Source organism: Dipteris shenzhenensis, chromosome 32 (assembly GCF_047967505.1).
Source record: "Dipteris shenzhenensis isolate YYH24624 ecotype China chromosome 32, Dip_SZ_1.0, whole genome shotgun sequence".
NCBI lineage: Eukaryota > Viridiplantae > Streptophyta > Polypodiopsida > Gleicheniales > Dipteridaceae > Dipteris > Dipteris shenzhenensis.
In genome coordinates this window covers 22,148,142-22,172,743 of record NC_141627.1, presented here as the reverse complement: position 1 = coordinate 22,172,743, position 24,602 = coordinate 22,148,142, and the positions used below count along the sequence as shown (strand labels likewise).

Below are 24,602 nucleotides of genomic sequence, written 5' to 3'. Positions count from 1 at the left end.
TGAAGGCATCTTGTTAGACTTACGTTCAATGTAAAATACAAAATCCTTGGGCAATCTACATCTGTTCAGTGTGAATGCATGATGTTCAGTAGAAATTGAAAGGAGGTCCAAACGTACGAAATCTTGGAGTTTGGATGCATTCAAAATTTTTGAAGTCAATCCACAATAGATGGTGCAAGGTTGGTGCAAAATTTTCAATGCACCGCATATGTAAAACATCGCTTGGCCTTGAGAGCATGTCAAGTCAATTTGTGCAGCAGCTCATTATAGTTGCTTGTATAATGTCCTTCGGCAGAAATTTGACCAATGAGAATATGATTGTTTCAAAACTATACATGGAATGAAGGAGATAATACAAAATGGAACGTGTGTGAAAATACATGCATGGAATTAAGATAGTTTGATCTTGGAGTGTGAAACTAGATTGGGTAGCCAGCCTTTAGACTAGAGTAGAAGACGAGAATTCAAAGCACAACCACTAAAAAAACAATGGACAATAGCATCTATCTATTCTATCTATTAACTAGAGAAATGGAGGAAAATAAAAAGAACTTAGGCCCTTCCATTTCAATCGATTAATGTGGATTGTTAAATGCAAATCAGTTGCATAGGCATGTCCATTCGCAACATTCATCGCGTGCTTCTTCTCTGTCATCCTCACAGAAGGTATTGCAGCTAGGTTTTCTGCAATCCCCACAGCTCTTCCTCTTTCCCACCTCTTCTTCCGCATCATTTAACATTTCCTTTTCCTCTGTTCTCTTACCCTTTTTTCATGCGTTCCCTCTTATGAAGGTAATTTCTTCCTCCCACACTTCCATATGTGCTCCTTGATGGTGCTCCCTAGATTCAAAAACATGTGTAATCCTCCCTCGTATGCTGCTTTTCTTCCTTTTTTGAGATCTTTCATGGTTTTCTTGCCGTCTTTCTTCTTGTAAGTGGTACAACCAAAGCCGAACCCCTTCGGCATGCCTGGAGATGATTTTCTTTCGTATGTACGTTAAGGGAGCCAAATTTTGGCACAGACAGTTTGAAGTCAAGTCAAACTCTATCACAACACCCACTACCCCTGTTATGCCTACCTTCTCGACGCACCCACGATGCCTGCTTCATATCATAACCTTCTCTTTATTTTCTCAAGAAGACTTTCCATAACATCCTTGGATCGCTTCTCCAAAGGAAAGAACAACAATTTTATCAATTCATACTACATGCAAGTTTCCTTTTTCTCTTTAGCGTCGGTTGGGGCCAAATCTCGCCATTTACATCGAGTCCCAACCATAGATGCCCGCTCTCTCCAGCATTATTTGCTGAGCAAGCATGGTTTTCAATTCTTGGACTTGAAGGTCAAAATTAATGTTCTTTGCCCCTCTCTTCTGTGCAGGGCTCCTTTGAAAAGATGAGTGAGAGCTCACCGAAACGAGGGAGTCAAGCTCACGATGCTGTCCGAGGAGAGGGGAGTAGCAGCAGCACGAAAGGGGAAGAGAATAGATATTTGGGCATCATTGGCGAGAATTTCAATGCTCGAGTTTGCAAATTTATGCTAAGAAAGAGGCTTCCAAGGATGATATATTCTGATGATGTGAGTATAGGGATATATAACCAGCCCAATCCGAGTTTGGGATTTACAATCTTAGTGGACCTTGAAACCTTCGATGACTAAGAGATTCAAGCCGCCCATCATATCCCTCGTGAATTCATTCTTGGAGACACCCATTCTTGATTATTGGCCCTCCAAGGGTCCTCAGGGATGACTTGGTTAGTGAGTTGCTAATCAGGGCCATGGTTTTAAAGTTCGTTCATTTGGTCAATTTGACCTTGCAAATTATGGTTAGTATGAGGCTTAAATGTGGGTTAGTAGAAGTTTAAGGTTTTTGTTTGCTAAATGTTTTTTGTCTTTTATCCTAAGGCTTTTGTCTTTTGTTAGGTATTTCTCTCTAAAGAGGCTCTCTTTGTCTCTTGTATGACACCACATTTATATTACTCTTGCCATAATAGGCATGTCTCCACTTTTATTTAATGGCCCATCGACCACACACACACACATATTGTACCTTTTCATCTCTTTTCTCTCCTCTCTTTCACTCATCTACCTATTCAGATATTCCTTCACCTTCACTTGATTTTTCTCTTTTCCTTTCCTCTCAATTTACACCTATCGTTTTCTTTCAAAAGTTATTTGAAATATTTATCGAGCTCCTTACACTTGGACTTATAATGACACTCCAAAAGGCAAGGCCATAGTGGGATCCCCACCTTGTTTTTTAAAAGGTGTACAAAAGCATTTAGGATATTCAGAGCAGGACAAAAGTGTAGACATTTTGTAATGAAGAAGACCAAGCTACTTTGCCTTGCAACATAGACCAACCTTTACAAGAAGTACATAGGTAATTGAACACCAAATGAAAGAACGGCACGCTAGAATTAAATATCCTGAGCTAAGCAGGAAAAGAAAATCTCACCCCTTCCATAAAGCATCTCTAACATGCGTGGCATGAAATTGATTGAGATTGACAGCAGTGATGATGAAGAGTCGTGAATTCATTGTTGGAGACCCATGCTTGAATAAAGCGTTTAGGATATTCAGAGCAAGACTAAAGTGTAGACATTTTGTGATGAAGAAGACCAAGCTACTTTGCCTTCAAGAAGGAAGTGCAACGTAGGCCAACCTTTACAGGAAGTACATAGGTAATTAAACACGAGATGAAAGAACGGCACGCTAAAATCAAATATCCCCAGCTAAGTAGGAAAACAAAATCTCACTCCATCCATAAAGCATCTCTAACATGGGTGGCATGAAATTGATTGAGATTGACAACAATGATGATGAAGAGAGTGGGAAGGGTTCTTGCCTACCAGTCGAGGGACAACCTTAGAGGTATATGCAAGTACAATCTCTAGAGTGTCCACATTGCTCTCTCAAGCGAACATCAATCTTGGGATATCGTGCCAAGAAGCAATGCAGATTTTCTTGGAGTGGATAGAATCCAAGTGGCACAAACATTGGTCTTGCACAAGGGAATCGAGATTGTAGCCTGTGGCTTGCCACAAGTTGCATATATGTAGGGTATTTTTAATGAATATATATAGGGCAAGGAAAGCAGTTAAAAAGTATAATAATATATAATATAATTATTGTAACCTCATAGTGTGGGGACGAAGGCGGCACACTTCATTCCCCAAAGAAATATAATATGAGGAAATGGGCCCTTCATTGGGCATCAAGTTTTAGAACATTGAGAATATTAGCATCAAATAATCTCGCAAATGGATAAGATACAAACATATTACCTGAGTGTCAACAGTAAGCCAACATTAACTTTTGGTTTGGTGGTAGAGGCTTGAGCTGAGGCGTCTTCACCAATCATCTGGAAGACAAATGTGGCTCAATGACAGATCCAAATGCTTGCTAGCTCCCAGTCCCATTCATGTAACCGATTAAACTATGAATGGATTCAACGAAGTTGTTTTGCATATTGTACATACAGTGCACAATACCCTTGTAAGGTCTCAACTATATAGTTGCATACACAGAGATGTTTCCTTACAGTGGTGGAATGAGAGGCATAAGAGAAGTGTCAAATCTCAAGCACCCCACTATAAGGATAGAATGCATTGAATTTGGATTTGATAACCTGACGAGCAAGTAGGCCTATTTTTATGGTAGAAAAGAACGGCATTATGTAGTCATATGTATGGCAATGTGCATAATGGAACACATGCACACAAGCACCATTGTGGAAGCTCTAATTGTGCTTGGAATTTTTCTCCTGTGATACATCGCTCTCTTTCTCATAGGCCTTACTTTTATCATTTGTATTTTGGACAACATTCAATATGTTATGTTCCAATATCTTTCTTGAGCTCCCTTTATAGAAGTCCCTTGAGATAATACATCCATGTGGCATCTATATGGGCTTCTACATTAAAGCACACAACTCTTGATGACTTACAAACTTTCCACACCTCCAAAAATCACACAAAGCTCACATGTTGCCATTCTACATGTATTATGAGAATGAAATTTAATATTTGTAACACAAACTGGCAACATTGTGAACAACCCTAAAGCAATCCACCCACATAGTAATCCTCGTTTGGATCTAGTCAAAGCAAGTTCAAAGCATGCGTCATCTTATTGCCCTAGTCTAACCATATAGAGCAAAAAGTCCATATATTTTTTAAATACTCTTGTGCATATAGATTTTTAATACTTTTGTGCACACACATGCATGGGCACACATGGGGTTGTGGCTCTATGTGTGCTTGCGCACAAGCATGCGTGCAAACGTGGAGGCATGTGCAAGTGCATATGCATCCTTGTGGATTTAGACTATAGAAAAACGTACATCTTTTCATTAAAATGAGTAGCCTTCTAGCTACTGCTGTTAAACTTTCTTTCACACTACTCGAAACAAAATCTTAAATGGATCGCTTTAAATGCTTCACAATAAATTGCAAACAACAATTGGGATAAGATGTCAGACACTTCAAAGCTTTCCACATTGAAACCCGGAGCAGCCTTGACAAAGTCATAGTTATAATCATCTTGACTACATTCCTTTGAGAAATTCTTGAAGTAACAATTCAGGTGGTGGACTACATCCCAAGTATGTTTGAAGAATCTACATGATTACAAGAGGGTGTAACAGTAGCTTAAAACTGTTGACTAATCACCTGCACGACATTGGTCGCGTAACAGCATTCATAAAGAATAACTAAATCGGGAGTGTCAACAGCATTTCGTTGACTGTGTAAGAATGCTTGTGAGAGGGAATAATTGCTATCTGCAAGGGTCAACAGTAGTTTGAATTTAGTAAGAGAGGATCAGAAAGTTTAAGCCGGTTTCATCAACCACTGACGAAAATGAGATTGCATTCGAGCTCTCTCTTGTGGTCGCCCATTGTTGACAGTTGAGATAATCCTTTCAGGCTGAAGAAACTGAGGAAAAGAAATTTTATCACCCCTTCAGGTCCAGAAACATGCATAGCTGAACCAAAAATCCACATGGGTTTTTACAGTTGTTCTTGGAAAGTAACTAAAAGAACATGCAATATCACCTGTACAAAGTCCCTGAGTTCAATGAAGCTAGAATGCTCACTATATGGGACACCTGCATTGCCAAGGCCCCAGAACTTCAAAGATGAATCAGGCTTTCCAAAATTCCAAAGATCAAACAATTTCATTGAAACTCGAAATCAATGGTCTACTCTCAGGAAAGCTTGACTGGAGACAACACTCAATGAAGGTCTCTCTTTTCTTGCCTCTGGACCCAGGAGGAACGTGATACTTTATAAGTTTGCAGTAATTTACACGGCCCCACATCCAATAAACAGAAACCTAGCAAATTTTGTATCATAAATTACTAAAAAATGACATTGTCAATTAATGACATCAAGATAGAGAAGACATACCGTAAATGGTGATGGGCCCACTGACTACAGGCTTGAGAAAGTGTAGTTGATTTCCCATCTTCTCAGAATACGTCCAGCCTACAAGCATGCGAACAGATGGTTACAAATTTGCATTATTCCTAGTAGTTATATATGTAATCAATATAGATATATAGTATTACTTTCAGATGACAACCCAGGTCTGTATGTATCGGGCCAACAGCCCAACACTACCCTATATAAGCATAACAAAAAACAACATACCAATACCAAACCACTGATCCGAATGACCCAAGCCCTCCTTTTATAGGCTGGGGAACAGCCGACCATAGCACAGGCAGCCAACCCAAGCTGTCCCGACCTAACCAAGCCTGATCTGGTTCTGTTTAGAGGGAGGGTCGGCCAGCCAACCAGTATGGCCAGTCAGGTAGGTCTGTTCAGGCCGCTTACCAGCTCTTGAATTGGCCTATAAAAGGCCAATGTGCTTACCCAAGTTTGACAAATATCCTGTATCTATGGATCTTATTTCCAGATCAGATGATTTGTTCCATCTAGCTTCCTGTTCTAACCAAAGTTAGGAATTAGCATATGGGAAGCCATGGACGAGAGCATTCAGAAACTTTGGAGAGAGAGAGAGAGAGAGAGAGATCCTTCAACTTGTTGAAGTAGATTACAAGAATGCCATTGTGGGCTTCTATAGCAGGAGGCTCACAGTGGAAGGATCACTTGTGTGTGTGTGTAGATAGAAAGATAGTTCCTAAAGCTCTTTCTTTTCCTTATAGCATCAAAAAACCTTTCAGCCATCAGTCATTATTTTTGACCCAGACCATAATCTGGGCTAGTCAACCCTCACAAAATCTAGGCCAAGGATCTGCCTGATGTTTGACATGAGGAGATCCTGATTTTTTTATCAGTCATCAACCAGACCTGTCTTGCCGATAAAACAGCACCATTTGGAGGGGAGCACTTAAAACCCTTACAACAACATAATTTTGACAGTTAAACACCAGATGAGTATGTGACTGAAAATACATGGTCAGAATTGTTCATAAGACACAAAAGAGTGTGGCTAGTGGTGCCTAGGTCACATTCTTAGACTCCATGGAGGACCAAGCAGCCTAGAGGTGATTCCTAGGAACTCACAAGGTTTTCCATGATCCTAGCTTCTTCATGGTTGAGGCAATTATTCAATTTTGTGGTTCCCAAGAAGGATGGACACTAAGAGCATGCATAGCTCCTTGAAATAAGAGATGGATAAGCCTACCTAAAATCATCTTACCTAGCCTGGTGACTATTTAAGGAGCACTGACATATATAAATTCCAATACATGTGCATATGTCCCTCAAAGGACCTATAATGGAGCTTAGGACCTAGCTCGAAATATTCATGTATACATACCCTAATTCAATGATGTACGATTATTATGTGTTCATTGTGTTGGTTTCTATCTCACTCACACTTGTGCATTCTCCTCTCTTCCCACTCTCTCCTACCCAATCAACTGGCATCAAAATCATCTCTATCTTTCTGGCCTACAACTATTAGCATATCCTTTTCTATAATTTTTACCTTCTATTTTTCTTAGAAAAGAACTTCTTTATCTCAACATATCTTTGTTTAAAGATATCTTGTTTTTCACAATGCTAAAGCTTGTTTGAATGATTCTTGCTTTTTCACGAGTTGTAGAAGATCTCTCATTAGAGAAGAAATGTCTCCTTCCTCACCAATAGGCTTTTAGGCTTTGTTTTCTTTTAAAAAATCACGAGGGAGCTGATTAAAGCTTCTAAAATTCATGTTAAAGTTCTTTAGGACCTCTTAGTCCTAGAACTTCATGGAACAAGCTTCAAGGCCTTCAATAGACTTGGAAGGCTCAAGGGGCAAGGTCGTGCCATAGAAATATTTTTTAATAGCCTCCTATAAGTTACAATCAAGCCATGGGTGTTTCTTTGCAAATTTTTCTTTAGTGACCAAGGTCAAGAGCTGATAAGCATCTTTTTTGGGTAGCTAGCTAATACACAAGTGCAATAGTAGAGCTCATGAGCCTCACTTCTCATCATTGGCCATAGCTTTAAAGCCTTATTACCAATGCCTTCTTTGTCCTCAACAATAGTAGTCAAGAACTACAAGTGGCAGCTGACCTATTAGGCCATTCACAAAGAAAATTTAGCAAGTTGACCATTTTTGAGGCCATAGAAAGCTATTTATTGCTCGCTTTTTCCCTTTGCTCTGGGTTCAAAGAGGACTTCGACCAAGCTCGGGCTGCCATTGGTGTTACTTTTCTTTTCATTCCAATGGTGGTACTAGCATTTGTGAAACTCGACCCCTATATTTTATTGGGGTCATGATTGCAAAATCCAAGCTAAGAAAGCTTTAAATCTTGCACCATTTTCATTCACTAAAGACTCGGAAATATAGGGTGCAGAGCATCATTAGAGTGCCTACAATGCTCCTAAGTATTTGTGCTTTCATTCCTCGCATGAACATGCCGATTGCCTGCCCAAAGTTTCATTGTTATCCATTTCCTAGTGCATGTGGAATAACCCGTAGAGCTCAAAAGCTGCCAAAGCCTGTCACTTTAATCGGCTAATAAATATGCCCCGCATTGAATTACATGTCAATAAAGTGCTTCTTCTACATTCAAATATCTTAAGTTGTTACATGTCTACAATTCTTTGTTTGGCTACGTTTCCAACATTGGCAAGCCTTAGGTTCCCTTTCCATCAACACACAATCAAAGCGGTGTCTCAAATCACATGCTTTGCTCTTCCAATAATAGTTCAATGTGAGACATGGAAGTTGAGAGGCAAAGGTTATTAGGAATTTGTATCCAAAATGGAGCAAAGAGGTATTGAGTTACCAATACAGCAATCAAAATTGTGACAGGAACCACATTATAGAGCAACCATAGTTCTGTAGGTAGTACCACTGATGCTTTCTACGTTTCGTCATGACGAGAAATGACTATTTTGTAATTAGTAGACATAAGAACATTGGTACGTTAAGCACTAATTCGATGGTGCAATATGTGTTTGTACTTGTGATGGACACTGTCCAATATTGTTATGGCAGTGGATCATCTAAGTAGATAGGGCCCCTCAAGTTAGAGCCAATGCTTCAGATGGCACCAAATTTGGACATGTAACACTTATTTTATAAGTAAAGCCGTGTACTCACGAGTTTAGGTCCTAGGGGTAATAGGAAAGGGAAGGGTGCATTAAATGAGTAGGTGCATGGTATACAGGCTCAGGATAGGTCTAAATGGGAAGATGGACCTTGAATGATCTAAAGAAACGTTGATGGAAGGGTGATCACACGTATTATTCTCTCTACCATCTTGCATGCATGTGCACTCTCTGTCTCTCTCTCTCTCTCTCTCTCTCTCTCTCTCTCTCTCTCTCTGTGAGGGCCCAATCAACGTCAAAATCATGTTTCACCCATTTGCATTCTGGAATTTCTTGTTCACATTTGGTAATCAGAGCGGAGGCGATCCACTCCAGGGACGGGAAGTAAGAGGAAGAGGAATCTGTTGCAAAGATTGCAGGCCGTCCGTGCAAAAAACGGCGACCGTACGAGCAGGGATTGTAGGCCACATGGACATGGGTAGGAAGTAGCGACAACGCACAAGAAGTGCCATGGCAATCAGCACATACAGGCAATAGGCACCGCGAGACCCTGCAGTGTGATCATAGGAGGGTAGAGACTAGATATGTGCATATTAAGTTTTGACAGAAGGGAAAATTTTGGAACAGAAGAGCAGAGCAAAAACATCGAGTTTCTAGGAAGCCCTTTTCCTAAAACCTCAATGTGTTTTTGCTTTTGGACGGGGAATAGGTGACCTACCGAGGTGTCCCCTCCCCCGTGTGAATGTGTCCTTAAACCCCTTAGAGAAGCCCCCCTTGCGGGGTCTCCCTAACGAAAAGTTGGATTCGAACAAGATTTCCAAGTATCTATAACGGTGTTGATGCTTCTGATTCACTCACATTAAGCTGCCTAAAGTCAATGCACAAATGACAAGGAAGAAGGGCTCATTTGAGGTCGTTTTTTGACACAAATCAAGCAAGAGTCGGAGGAGTACCACTAACACAATGACCTCTATTTTGAAATTACATCTAGTCATTCCCTTTCTTTTAGTAGTGAAAGGAAGGAATGGAAGGGGAAGGGAGGTATAGTAATGAACTTGTCTCATTTACTCCATTGCCTGAAGGAGAGAGAGAAAGAACACCATCACCTCGTCCTAAAGAGATAGGTGAGACTTAAACACATCTTAATTATAACAACCCATGGATAGAATTACCTTCCTCTTTCCTGCAATAGCCTCTTGATAGAGAGTTCTCATTTTCGAAATGAGAGGAGAAAGAGTCCACCTAAGAGCAAGGTGTACACTCATTACCTTGTGAGAGGGCTTCTCTCTCAGGGGAAGCCATCACGGTTCCAGGTGTCTGGCACACTTATGCAATAATCGCTATATGATGTCCCGATCCATGCAATACCTCTATGCCCAAGCCCCACCACATCTATCTTGTTCAACGCACAGAATGTGCAAGCTGCATTGCGTAGGCTCCATAACTAGACAGCCTAGGACGACGAGTGTCTGCCGTGAGTCCTTTGCACGTCTTGGCCCCGATCTCAGCATAGATGTTCAACCATGCTACATGCCACGCTTTCCCCCTTGCTTGGAGTACCACTACCATCATGTCGATACACAAAGCAAGAGATCCCATGGCTTTGTAGACTTTTAGAAGGCCTTTGACACAGTCCCACTAGCCCGCATCATTAGGAAACTCTAGGAGATATGATATGGGGGTGGTGAGCTTATACGAGTCAATCAAAGGGAGAGTACACACCATTGGAGGCCTGTCAGATTGGATTAAGAGCACAATCGGAGTGAAGCAAGGATGCCCCCTCTCACTAACACTCTTTGGGCTACATTAATGAGATCACAACGTTCATTGATCGCCTAGGAGACGAGGGATTCTTGCTTGCTGATTTGACCATATAGATACTCTTGTACACAGATGATATAGTCCTCATATCCTCTTCAACAACATGCATACAGAGACACCTAGAGGCTAGAGGTGTTTTTCAAAGAGAGAGACCCGACAGTCAACCTTGGCAAGACCAAGCTAATGATTTCCAACACCTCACATGCAGTACTTCATCGACACACCTTCATTTACAAAGGAGAGCCCGTGGAAATCGTGCAATCATACACCTACCTAGGGACAGCCTGCTAGTTTTCATGAAGAGCCAAATGCATGCCTAGAGACAACGGATCTATCGGTTATACACACTTGCAAAGGTGGAGACAAAGGAGCATTTGCTATGTCTACTATTAGACCTGAGGACAGTACCACTATCTCTTTCAGGAGGGGCACAGTTTTGGGCCACTCTCTTGGCTGATCAACTTTCATGACCAGGTCTGCATTGGTCTCTATTTGATGCAGATGCGACACAGAGAGACACTATTGCGGCAGATTAGACAATAGGAGGTGACAGTGCCACAAGAGACAGAAACAGGTCAAGCACAGCAACGTCATAGATTTCTATGCCTCGGGACCTAGGGGAGTAGAGGAGGAGGAGATAGCTGACATAACGACACCATGGATCAATGGGTTCTCCCCAATTGAAGGACCCAATTAGTGTCAAAATTGTGCATGCATTGCACCCATTTGCATTCTGGAATTTCTGGTTCTTCACAGTTTGAAGAAGGGCTTAAAATCTATTGTCAATTGGTTCAATGATAGAAAGAGACAGAGCTGGTTTTCAAAAAAAAAGTTTGCACAATCACAATAAAAAACATAGCACAAGGTGCTAAAGTTAGCAGTATGTTACAACTCACATCACAGCACTGTCAGCTACAGATACAAATGCAAATGCTTGTTTAGGCACATTATGGCAAAAGATTTGGTTATACACGTTCCTTGCAAGCATAAAGAGTCAAGACAAGCGTAAGACATACAAATAGACTAGAACTGCAATGCACTGAACGTGAGAGATGGCCTGTGGGCTAGCAGGTTTTGCTTGCTTAAGATCGAATGTGGGCTGAGAAGATTGTGAGCATCTCCAATAAGGCTCATGTTGTGCGAATGTTGATCCCTTTGTTGCACTTATGCCCAGGGTTTTGTTTCTTAGGCATTCCCAATTGCATTCAAATGTTTGCTTGAACTGTAGGTTCAGCTAGATTGCTTTGTTGCTCGATTGGTATTGCTCTGAAACTTGTGGGTGAACTTCATTACTGCAAAAATTGTTTGCAATGTTCAGCTCGTACCAAATACATGTACAAGGACTTCAAATGTCTCTTGCAGGTTTAGTTTGTCTCAAAAGTGCAAATCAATACATGTATGTCTCTGTCTATTAGTAGCGCTATAAAGCACAATCGATAATTTATCACCTCCCACCACCTAGGTTCTGCTTGAAGAGAAGGGAGAGCATCGAACGTAGAAGTCGAGGTTGAAGGAACATGCACCCAGGTTTTAGCCTTAGAAGATACCTCCCCTTAGTCTCACCGTCGTGAGATGTTCCCACATTACAGGCAATGTACAAGTTATGTTCTTCCATGCTACGGTACTCTAGTATAAGTTTGGCCCTTGTTTTGTACCAATCAAAGACAATAGTTGTTGCATCCCACTAGGATCTAACCCTAAACACGGTCCAAATACAATCAGCAACACACAATGGAAATCAGCAGTCAACTCACCTCCTAATCATGCCCAAGCACGTGGGCTACAAGCCTACGCCTATAGCTATGCCGTCCCATACCACCACAACCCATTCCCAAGGAACCATGGCACAACATCTAGTGATCCACCATATAGATAGATAGATAGATAGATATTAATGTCTCTAAAAGGCCAAACGGCCTATGAGACTAAAACAGTTGATACATCTGCTAGTGCTGTCTCATCAAAGAGAACAACAAAATAAATAAGCTGAAGGCTGAGAGCTACTAAAGGTACTTACAGTCAGAGGGACTGCAAGTGACCCAAAACTAATGCAATACCAAGCAAGTATTTACTTAAAGTACCAATTGATCAGCATAGGCAGAAAGCTAATCAATAAAAAGGTTGCACTCTTCTTTTGTCAAAAATCCCAATCATGGGCAGCTCTAGGATCTCATAACTCGGTGCCACATGTTTCCGGTGTTTGGCAATGATGGCACGGATCCCATGAAGATATGGGTGCCGAGCAAGGGGTCTTGGGGGCCTGGGCCTCTCTGACCTAGATATGGCGATGGCTCGGTCCAAAATCACACCACTAGAGTGTGGCAATCTGCCTGTGTGTGATAAGGTGGTGGTGGCGCCAGGGGTTTCTGATGGCGAGGAGGGCATAAAACTAGCTGAGGTGCTGGCAGTGAAGAAGTCTCTGAGTGTACTTTGCCTGGGTGGGGCTGGTCTCGGCTGTCTGTCTCCCAACAAAGTCTCTCTATGTCGCTTGAGCTCTGATAAAAACAAACCCAAGCATTTTTTATCTTCGTACTCCATCACCCTACCGAGTGGGCCAAATCCCTTTCTGAATAGACAGTGGTATCTTCCTCGGATTTCATAATATACTGTGCATCTACATACATAATGCTCCTCTGTCTCCTCCTCCTGCTGGCATACTGACATATCTGATCTTGAGGCGCTGTGTGGGTGTATCTCCCTGTCTCTATTCTCAACTGATGTGATGAGGTTCGAATTTGGCCAATAATACTACGTAGCCCGTGAGATAGGTGTGTATGCTGGCCTCGCTATAAGTTCATCTGGAGATAAATGAAGAAAATGGCTCTGGTAGTGTGCCATCTTCTTCCCTAAGGGCTCATGTGGTTCCAGGTTCTCTTAGTCTCCAACTTGACAATATCAGCTCTAATGATATTGTTTCGATCATGGCGAGACAAGTCTAATCCAAACTATATTGAAAGGGTGGCCGTGCATCCATTGTCAACTCATGCTCTACAAACCATCTTTGTAGCTGAGCATACCAGCACCATGTTCGACCCTCCTCTGCTAGCTGCCTGGATGATATCATAGCCAACCATGCATATCTGGAGCCAGGTAGATCCCACAATCTATGTATGCAAGTTACTGCCTGGAACAGAGCCTCAGTCACTAGTGGAGCAACTGCTAATTCAGCTCGTATTATCGGATGTGGTCTGAACCCGGCCAATAAGACAGACCATTGAAGATAATCAATCCATGGGCACTCCCTCATGCTAAGAAATGTGTACCATATTCTGTCACATCTCCCAAGTCCTATGCCAACCTATGCAAACCAACCTCCTCTGCGTTGATCTCTCTGTAGATGGCATCACTGGAGTCATATATTGATGTCTGCCTCAAGTGTGTACGGGCATTAAAGTCCCCCACTAGCAATATCTCCCCCATGCTCGCATATCTCATAATGTCCTCATATAATGGCAAGTACGGCGACTCGCCCTCAGGTGCATACCTCGAGTAGGCAGGTGGAAAGTAGCATGCAGCTACATATAAATCCCCTCTGGAAGTTTCCTCCCCTTGCACTGGTGTGTCTCTATATAAATAGCGATATCTGCATGCCTAAAGGAATCCTCAAAATAGCTTGCATCTAGCCTCAGAGAACCATTACAGTTCCATATACTGAACCTTAAAGTCTCCGAGGCCGCATACCGTCATGTGGATCTCCTCTCTGTGATGATAACTCTCCCATCTCTGTACACGGCCCACTTGCCCTGTTCCCGGGCTTCAAGCACCTTTGGCATGCATTCCTTCCTATGTGCAACTTGTGTAGGAGTGAGGTCCTCGTCTAAGTAGATCTTTTGACCTTTGAGGGCTGTCCTTTTGGACAAAAATGCCTTTTTTCCCCCCATGTCCTCAAATCGTAAAATCAAGGCCTTGGGCCGGGCATCATCTTTTCCTACCTACCATGCAGCAGCAATAGGTACATTTTCCGCCCCTATCTTCAATGCTAGTGCCTTCGCATCTTTAGTGGCATCCTCTTTTTGTTCCCATCCCACAATTCTAACATGCAAGATCTGAGCCTTTCTCCTTGCCTCTTCCTCCAATGTGGCATTCATGACCTCTATTTTATTAGCTATTACTCCTCTGTTTTTCTTGACCACTTCAATCCATGGTGCGTTTTCTTTCATCTCATTGCCCACTTCTTGTGCTTGTTTTTTTGCATCTTTAGCCACCTCGGCCCAAGTATGCACCTCTTTTTCAACATTTGCTTTCACTTTAACAACACTTGCCTCCACGGCTGCAATTGCCTCCCTGCTTTTCTGAGACTCTTTGTCCATGGCCGCAAATACATCATTTTTACAAGCCTCTTTCATAATCTTATGCATATCCTTTTGTAGCAATACTTGGTGTACTTCCACTTCAGCCCGCAATCTGGATTGCATTTCACACAGTAACTGTGCTTGCATGTTTGCTTTCAGTTCTTGCATTTCAACCTTGAGCTGCTTTTCCATTTCCTTCTTGGCTTTGCATACTTCGGTTTCCATCTGCTTCTTTATTTGCTCATACATTACTTTTGCTTGTGTCTGGACTTCTTGCATAATTTCCTCCCGCATGGTGCGCATCTCTGCTCTTACCAATTTGTACATCTCGTTATATACTACTTCATCAATCATCTTGGGGGTTTTTCCCAATCTCTTTGAGCTTGGAGAGAGCATCCATTCTCTGCCTTTCCGGATACGAAACTTGGGGATTTTTTGTGTCTTTCCTGGTGTGTGAAATTCAGCCTCATTTGCGATCTCTGGTGTGGCATCCCCTTCATTAAGAGCAGCCATGTATGTTTCCACAGCCAGAGAGAAAGAGAGAGCATAAACTCCAGCAGGTGCAAAGCAAAGGCAAACACCGACCTCAACCAGAGAGAAAGAGACGTCGCTGAGGGATTACTCTTACCAGAGAGAAAAAATGTAGAGAGAAATAGGTCTCTGTATAGGAGGCAACGTTGACGGCGAGAAGGCAATGGAGAATGACAGAGATGGCGTCGTGAACGGAGAGGCTAGGCTCAAGGATCCAAACCAGACCATCCAGTGGTGTGTGCACACTGAATGCAACACAATAGCCTTGGCCACTCTTATATAGAAGAGCATCCCGCTTTTTGGAAAGCATCTTGGCTAAACATAGGCCAGTGGCCCTTTGCCTGTAGCATACACCGGCTGAGGTAGGCACTCAAACTGGCACTGTATGCTGCTGTACCACCTGCTCAAGTCCTCCTGAACTGCCATGTGCCCACGTAGGCTTCGGTAGCTGCTCATGGGTGAGCTCCTATCTTCTGCTCCCTCCTATGCACTCACATGTGCTCTCCTACAAGGTGTAGGTCTGCACCATGTAGTGCCCTAGACTGCTTGAAAATTGCTGCAGACTGAATAGTCACCCCCCCCTCCCCCCCCCGCCCCAAAAAAAAAAAAAAAAGGACCCTTTTATAGGGTCTTGCTGACCAGATCTACAGACTGGCCGACCGTTAGTTTGCCAGTCTACCAAAACAGACCCTCCACAGACTGCCGACTACAGTCTATAGGATTGCCGACCAGGCCAGCATCTGCTGCCTATGGCCTGCCGCTGGGGCCATTCCTGCCCTAATCCAGGGCCTATACCAGCCATAAATGCCCGACTTGCTAGCGTAACTGGCTGCCTTAAAACAGACCTTAAAAGTATCTGCTGTTGCTGCCCACCTGGCAGCCCTCTGTTCAGCCGCAGCCCACTATGTTCCTCTCTCACTTATATTGCTACGAGTGTCAAGTCCCTTAGTCCTCATCTAGGGGGCTCACAGATAGTGCATTGACCATAGTATTCCAACATGTTGGTCGTACTTCTTTGAACTCTTTCAAATTACTAACATGGAAGGTGTCCTTCATTCTCCATGTACAAGTAACTTGCTTCTCTCCTGGAACGACAATACTTGGAATGGACCATAGTACTTGACCCCTAGCTTCACATATCTAGCATGTCCTCACACTGACTTGATACGTCAATTGTCAATCATCAACAAAACCTCAACTCCTTTCTGAAATTTCAGACCTCTTCTTTCTCATATGCAGCTTTCTTATATTGTCTATGAGCTTGTTCAATATGGACTTTCACGTGTTCTAGTACCTGTCACATATTCTCAGCAAATCATGAGCAGCAATCACCCTATACCCACTTTGTGTGGCTGGTACCAGAAGAGTTTGACCATACAGGATCTCAAATGCAGCTTGATTGGTGTGGCTCTTTAAGCCACACACTTGATTTCTTTCAGGCTTTGCACACGTCTAGATATTTCGGTGATATCTTGTTACTTATTTTTCCTCCTCAGCATGTATATGCCTCAGCAACATGTATCAGCCCATTGACAATGCTACTACAGCTGATCTTGGTATTTTCTGAATCCTAGATTTCAGGCCTTAGACCATGGATGCATGCTCTTTTTCATGACCTTAGAAAGTTTTTGAAAAGCATCAAGTCACCCATGGTTGATAATTTTTGCATGGATGAGCTTGACGACTCTCTAACTAATACGATCGTGATTACAATCATCATCCAAAAGGGTTACCAAGCATCATGTCATCAATGGTTGAAGTTTTGCATGGACAAGAATAACAACTCTGTCAATAATAAGATCATGATTATAGCCATCATCCAAAAGGGTCACAATCCTTTGCCCATTCACAGACCCATACATTTGCAGCAAGTTTATCTAACCTTACTCTCTCCTTGCTATAGAACTCTCTCCCTCCTACTTAGGATCCTTATCCCCTATAACATTGGGCTTTCCCAAGGATTTGAAAGGGTTTCTCGACTTGGAGCTATTGACACTCTTATCTTGCCCACTCTTCAATGATGAAAGCTTTTCCTAGACTTAAAAAAAGTCTAGGGGATGCTTCATTTAAATAAGCAATCTTTTTTGGATTAATCTTTCTTTCAATCAACTTTATCATCTTTATGGCTCCATGCAAGGTAGAAGAGCCACAGACTCCTACCTCATGTCTTATATTAGATTTAAGTGAAGTGAGATATTTAGTCTGCTTATCACTTTCATTTTCATTTACTCCTGAATTCAAGTCAAAGTTTCCAAAAGCAAGCTGCTTCTCAAATTGGCGAAGTCTCTTGTGATGTTCTCTTGATCATCCAAGAGAAGGAAGGTATCTTTGAGGACACCTACAAAGACTTGCCATTCCCTCACAAGATTCTCCTAAGTTTGGTGAATTAACTACCATAATGAGGCATCACTTTCCCGTTCAAGGTTGCTAATGATTACTTATTTTGCTCACCCGTTCTGTAGAAAATAACAGCTCAAAATGCCCTATTAAATTCAAGAGTTTATCTAGCTCTCTAAATCCGTCATATATTGGAAAGTCAATCCTCTCCATACAAGATGCATCCCAGGGTAACATCACCCCCTATGTACAATTCTCCTATGGCAATTCCCCATCACCATAACTTTGTCATATGTCATATGAAACCAACCCCTAAATCTGCGAATCTTTATTTTCTTATCAAGAAAAAAGTGTGGCTCTAACACCTCACCATTTGGTGGACGCTGTGACAAAAGTCACTTCCAGATATATCTTGTGTCCATCTATTTCGCCACCTCTATCGTTCACTCTAGAATTTTACTTAACCAAGCATGTGCCTCCTCTGGCCTTTAGAACCCTTATAATCCTCATCCAAAGAAGTCCTGTAATTATATAGACATTATCAATCAAAGACAAACCAGCACCTTTATTCCAAGGAGCCACCAAAATTCTATAACTGTTAAGTGTGTCCCCTTTTCATCCAATCCTCTGGACCAACAACCTAATTGGCAGTATTAAGCATGAGCGAGCCCAATATGTGCACATATATAATATGTCATAATGCTCATGTAGTGCAAAGGAACTTAGTCACATCATCCTATGTTGGAGTTATGTGTTGAGCTTTCTCTCTAAGGTTAGGAAGTGGTGATTCCTAACCCTGAATTTAAAGACGGCGAAACACACACAACGTGGTAGTTGGCAAAACACTGGCCTCAAGGCCTTAGAAATACACTCTGAATTGGTTGAAAGCAGGCAGGAAATCTTTGCTAAGAAAGTGAAGAGTCACGATGTGGGGCAAAATCTTTCAAGGTTAACATACAATACCAGTGGGGCGAAAAGCCAATACCGATGTGAACCTTGGATGACTTTGCAAGTAAGCTTTCAGCTTCTGTAAAAAACATCAGCATCTAATCAGATATGTTTGCCAGCCAAAGAAACTCAATGGCAGAGCATAGCTCCTTTGAAAGAAAACTAAACAGAAACACAACATGCACCCCCCCCCCCAAAAAAAAAAAGAAATGAAATAAAAGAAAAGGATTGGGACGAAACTACGTAGACGCTCAAAAAACAAAGCTCCCTGTGTCCAGACAAGCAGATAAGGCTTTTCTAGGTAGAGATTTGATTACATTCAAAATTGACAAAAGAAATATGTTTAAGCTTGTTTATGATACACCATCAGAACTTTGCAGGAGGATGCGCAGCCAATGGCCATATAACCTCCTTCCCCCAATAATGCTAGTCAACTGGCTATGCCAAATCTTATTGAAAGCTACATACCAAATAATAGCAGCTCATTTACAGCAAAGAATAAGGTGAACCAAAGTGCTGCCACAGGCACACAAAGGCAGATAGAAACTGTTTAAGAGCATGCAGGGTGACAAATCTAAGAAAATCAATTAGTTTTGTATTCCATGTGCCATCTATGTTTATCACGTCCCTTTCCACCTTCTGCTTAGTCACACCAAAGTTCATGCCATCAATTCTATCAAAGCCCTTCCACTCTGCTTCTTAGCAGATAGCCATGGATTGTTTCTCATTTCACCCATACCTGAGGGCCCAGACATCCTATGGGCAGAACATGCAAGCTTGTACTGGCAGCATTTGCACAAAGTCTACTAGCAAGTTCAGGCCACTCCAGTGCCATTAAAATTCGACATCGTCGCTTTTCCACAAATATAGGAATCTGCAAATACCGTTGACAGAGAAAGTATAAACAGCTTTGAACATGCACACAGTTGCATACCCAGATATGCACACACATGTGTATATTTGCATGCACAGATATACACAAACTTGTGCATAATATGAACAGCTATGGTTGTAATAAATCAAGATTAGTAACATAAGAAAGTGACTGTAAATTACATTTAAAGCCTCTGCTATACCAAGATAGACTTTTTCTTTTCCAATACTATAGGCTCCAACGACTATCAAAGTCCTGCTGTTTTTTCTTAGTGTGGCCTGTGTAATATCAATTACAAAATCTATGACCTCCTTTTGCAGTGGAAACCTGCAAAAAACCCAGAAAAAAATCATGCTTTTAGCAAGAGCTTATGTGAGACCAAAATTATAAATGAACCTGACATCCTGTCAGAATTGCATGATAATCTAACAAAGCCTTACCGATATCTTGGATTACAATAGGTGGTATCTAAAAAAAGTGTGTTGATATGGAACTCTGTTAGTTCTGAATAGCTCTGCATTGCTTTGCAAGCTCTAAAATCTCCAGTATGAAGCATGCATTGACCGTTCTTAAGCCGAAAAAATATAATGGCTGCTCCTGGACAGTGATTGGCCTCCGACAATTTCACCTCGACTCCTTCAATTACATGAGTAGTGCCAAGTGACACTGGATGAATCCACCTAGTGCATTTTTAAAACATGACATTTACCAAGAGGAAGAGAAGAGCAAGAGAAGCAGTGAGAATATGTAAACATGTACAATAGTGCAGACAATTCCACACAGAAGCTGTATGAACCATTTCAAAGTCAAAACTTATCCAGATTCCTTAAAGAACTAACATCATACCTTTCATCCACAGACAAACAAAGAACAACTAGTCGAGCTGTAATAGGGGTGCAATAAATTGGCCCATGTGACCATGACTTTGTGAGGCCCCCGTAATGGTCAGAATGGAAATGAGTTAGAAAATAGGCCAGACAATCCGGAACCGCTCCATAGCGGAAGGCATCCACAGTGAAAGATGTGCCTGAGCATCACATCAAAGAAATGGACACATTGGCATAAGAAGACCTTAACAAACGTCTCCAAATTATATGGACAAAAGGACTGGCAATGAAAATCTACGAAGGAGAACTACACAAAATCAAGGCCAACTTAAAATGACATTATGCACATCACATTATACCAAATAAAATCTATTATTTAAGGTTTTTCCTAACAATGCAAGGAGAACTTCACAAGGATTCAAACCAGTCAACCTGCCTGCACGTTTCTTCTGCTTTGAACGTGGAATATTACTGAAGAAATCAAATTCAGTCACAGAATTCAAAATTTGCTTGCAGAAACCCATACTAGACACCACCACAATCGTACTCAAAATGGTAGAGTCAGTTTTGAAAGTCTCAAACATGTGTCTATCGTCTGATCTTTAAAAAGTCATTGACTGTCTTACTCTAAATTAACATATAATGCAATCTCCATCTTTTCACTTTTTGGTCTCAATTAAGCTTCCTATGTAGGACAACCTACCTTACCCTGTGTCTTCTCTCTTGTTATCCATATCCATGCTTCTATCCCTTATCTACAGTTAGGTTCAATTGAAACTCACAATCAAGTAAAAAGCTCTCCGGTTTTAATCACCATGCTTCAGTTTCCTTGTGTGGAATTAAGGCACTCTTCATGGTTCAAATGAATATGGTAGGAGGCGGGATTGCCCCACGTCCCCTAGACCGTTTATTGACATTTCTCAAGACCGAGACCCATCAAAGGGACCCCTGGCCCTACCACCTGATGGAGCTTCTCTTTAATTCACAATTGAATTGACTAATCCACATTCTTTACAGATGTATTCATCTGATTTGGACTTGCTTATCTCGCCTCCTTCCCTTTTTAAGGAGTACATCTCACATTTTTCCAAAAACTAAGGCACTCTCATTGTTTTCAACTCCTCATTTCAGAAAACTAACTAAAGAGGAGGCAAATGATGAGCCACACCAACTTCCCTAGTGGAAGCTACATCCTCCAAGCTTAATTGCTCCCTCTATGTGCTTCTCCAAATGACAAATGAATGAGGAAGGCTAGTCCCCTTTTGACAAAGAAGAAGAGTTGCCTCTTTCGGGCCCAACTAGTCACCAATCTGTGGGAAAATAACTCTGGTCTCTTGCAGTCTCAACAGTGAACACCTACACAGTTATCTCTTGGTCTGTAATCATTAAAACCAATTGATCCTGCTACAGTAAGTAGTCTTCAATGAGCTAGATTTTTGCTCTGTGCGGAACACTGTGAAGTTCCTTAATATATACTATGAAGATCCTGTGTGTCTCCACCCGGTAAGAGATGGACGAAGTGTGGAATGTCTATTATGTATCTAGGTTCAGATGTTAGCCATCTAACGCCCAAGAAGAGTCTGACTCTGAGGCCCAGCTGTTATCAAATCTTGGACCTTAATCTCTACATCTCTAATCCCCTAAGCTACCTACACTAGGTGCCCGTATGAGGCTCTAATTAAATCAATTGGTCTTGGGCATATGTGTCAACTATGCCCTCGTAACTAATGTCACATATCTCGGTTATCCAAGGAGGTGAAAGTACTCAACAATACCCTTCTTTCCATATGGTTTAACCCACCAACTTGAACAGGCCATTTCTAAGTGTTTGGGTACCGGGATTAGTTGCATTTCAACTTTTAAAATCCCAGAATCCCTTAATGAAAGGTTAGTCAAACGGAAGGACTAATGCCTTGAAGTCAATTGCAGTACTGGAAGACTGCAGAATATGCACTAAAATGTGCCTGGAATAGCTTGCTGCATGTGCATCAGAGATCACAAAAGTGGGCCATAAGTAGACTACTGTATTTAAAAAATGTCTAGTTGGGCATGCCCAAACAAAAACAGTTTAAACTCATGATAGTCACCCACAAGGCTGAAAATCATTAACTCCATCACATGGCCAGAACTAGCCACTGTGAGATCCCTAACGGAAGCATCAGTGCCCAACAGTGGGGGTGGGAGAATTTATAAACACAGGCTCTCACACATGCACATACCGAATGTATTAACATAGGCTCCCACACATGCACCTACCGAAACACCTGCACAGACGAGCATCTATTTATATAAACATCTTCATATTTAGCAAAGGTGAAGGGAAAACTCAGTCATGACATAGCACTCGAGGAGAGACCAATCAAAAAGTAGTCTGAAGTCTCTTCATCCAAAGTACAACTACTAGTGAACTCAATTTAGTTTCGTGTGGGACATGCATATTTTTCTCGCTTTCGATTATGCATAGTGCAAAATTGTGCATTGGTATGCTTATACCATATCTCCACGTGTCCAATGGTTACTTTGCAAAGACCCTCAAATTGGTAGGCCCTTATACTTGAAAAGTTTTATGAGGATCAGACATCACTCGTGTGGTGGGACATGCAATTTTCTCATTTTCAAACATGCACGGTGCATAATTACCAAAATATTGTGTATCGGTATGCTTATACAATACCTCTATGTGTAGTCTCGAAACTTTAAAGAGACGGCCCTTACACGCTGAAAGTTTCATAAGCATCAGACATGACATTTACTTACGGGACATGCACATTTCCTCACTTTCCAAAACAAACAACCACACTAAAAATCTTAGAAATGATAGCCGATGGGATGATGCAGCACAAAAGAAGAAATAAGTGTTACGGAATAAACAAAAACTTCACAAGATGTAGCATTACTACTTGCTAGTGCATGTACTCAATGCAATCAAAACTAGGCAGGTATGGTGAACATGCCAATCTGTGCTTTCTCCATTAATCACGTTCTAAGGCACACGAGTAGAAAGGAACTTCCAAACTTATTCATTTCCTATTCTTCTAGAGGGAAAGGCTCAGAAAGCTTTTAACCACAAATGTTCCTAGTCATGGAAGAAGCTAAATCACAGGTAATGTATTACTGCAAAAAGATGAAGTCTTCTCAATGAATGCAACAAATAACGAATGTAGAAAATGCAGTGCGCTTTATGGACCTTAAGTCTTAAGGTGCATTGGCTTCGGTGCTATAGCTCGCTGTTGGTTGTCGTGGCCATAGCATTCCGGGTTCAGTGACTCCTAGTGCATTTCGTGGCTAGCAAATTCAGAAACACGAAGGCAGGTAGCTCCTAAGACGCAAGAGCGCACAATATGCATTATTCAAAAGAGCTATAAGTAACAAGAATCTCCCAGTTTCATTTTTTCCCTTTGCTTCCCAGTTTCCCAGAGGAAGAGAACAATCAGTGACACGCCCTTCTATAACCCCCTTCAAAATATGCTCAAACTGGGCTCGCACTCTAGTAAATATTTTGCAAACCTTTGGGACTATACCACGAGAAAAATTACCGGGAATCCGCTTATAGAAAGGGCAATTTCTGCCGGTCGCGGAAGCTACTTTTATGTCGACCGGTCCCCGTGCAGCTTTCGACGACCGCTCTCCTCCGGCATCGACAGCGGATACTTTTGGATTCTTGAATTTGGCCCAAAAACTAGATGCTGGAGTTGCAACGTTTTTAGAGACTATCACGGCCCCAGTAGTGTGTTGGGGATTGCCCCTTGGTTTGGAATTAGTTCCCCAACAAGCGGCCAGAGTGCTTTGGACAAGTTTACCGGGGACTTCTAAATTCTCTGGTTTTCCGAGAGCTTCTCGGTCAGACGCACACTCGCTTTTGAGCAAGTCGACTTCAGGCCTCTGATGCATCCCGGCATTGTCATTGCCTTTGCAAGGCATTCCATAATCGTCAACGTCATAGAGGCAGCTGTAGTCAGTGCCGCTGCGGTAGAACGATTCTCTGAAGCTCTGATCACGGCATGAGTCGTTCAAAGGATGGTTTGTCGGTGGTGGAAGTGGAGCTTGAAGGGCGGATTCCTCGCAAAAGATTGTTGGATCGAGGGAAAGATCGGAAGCAGGTCTCTTGCGAGCAGGAGAAAGAGGATGGGGATCAAAATCGAAGCAGAAATCTTCGTTGGAAGAAAGCGAAGGAGAGATTTCCTCCATAGCTTCAAATTTCGAAGGCGACCGGTCATCTTCTTCAAACATTTTTTGAAAATATGAGCGTGCCAGCCACGTCAGCACACAGTGCCCCCTCCGAGCTTGTTCACGCGAGCGAGAGTACCCACTTCTCCGCCACACAAACCCGGAGAACACCGCCCTACTCTCGAGGAGACATGTACGGCTTAACATCGGACGATTTCAGCGGGCCCCTCTTTCTTCCCGTAGAGCACGGTGATTTTCAAGTTGCACGCCTATATTTTGGCCTTCCGTAAAT

The 24,602-nt window shown here is 42.1% G+C and overlaps 1 protein-coding gene and 1 pseudogene across 2 annotated transcripts; both read right to left on the bottom strand.

Moving 5' to 3' along the window:
• Positions 1–4,644: 4,644 nt before the first annotated feature.
• Positions 4,645–24,339, bottom strand: LOC147880463 (DNA cross-link repair protein SNM1-like). Of its 2 annotated transcripts, none has more exons than XM_087371050.1 (9): positions 23,680–24,339; positions 20,163–20,343; positions 19,757–19,996; positions 19,499–19,643; positions 19,182–19,316; positions 18,458–18,521; positions 5,412–5,489; positions 5,058–5,110; positions 4,645–4,938 (listed from the first exon to the last, which is right to left on the bottom strand). In XM_087371050.1, exons 1-9 carry the CDS (start codon positions 24,329–24,331, stop codon positions 4,834–4,836), a joined length of 1,653 nt encoding a protein of 550 aa, XP_087227176.1. In that variant the 5' UTR covers positions 24,332–24,339; the 3' UTR covers positions 4,645–4,833. The 2 variants fall into 2 exon arrangements, 1 of the variants encoding a protein (XP_087227176.1); XR_015540580.1 differs by having other exon boundaries at positions 4,896–4,938; positions 18,453–18,521.
• On the bottom strand, positions 14,018–15,139 carry LOC147880464 (uncharacterized; annotated as a pseudogene).
• Positions 24,340–24,602: the final 263 nt, after the last annotated feature.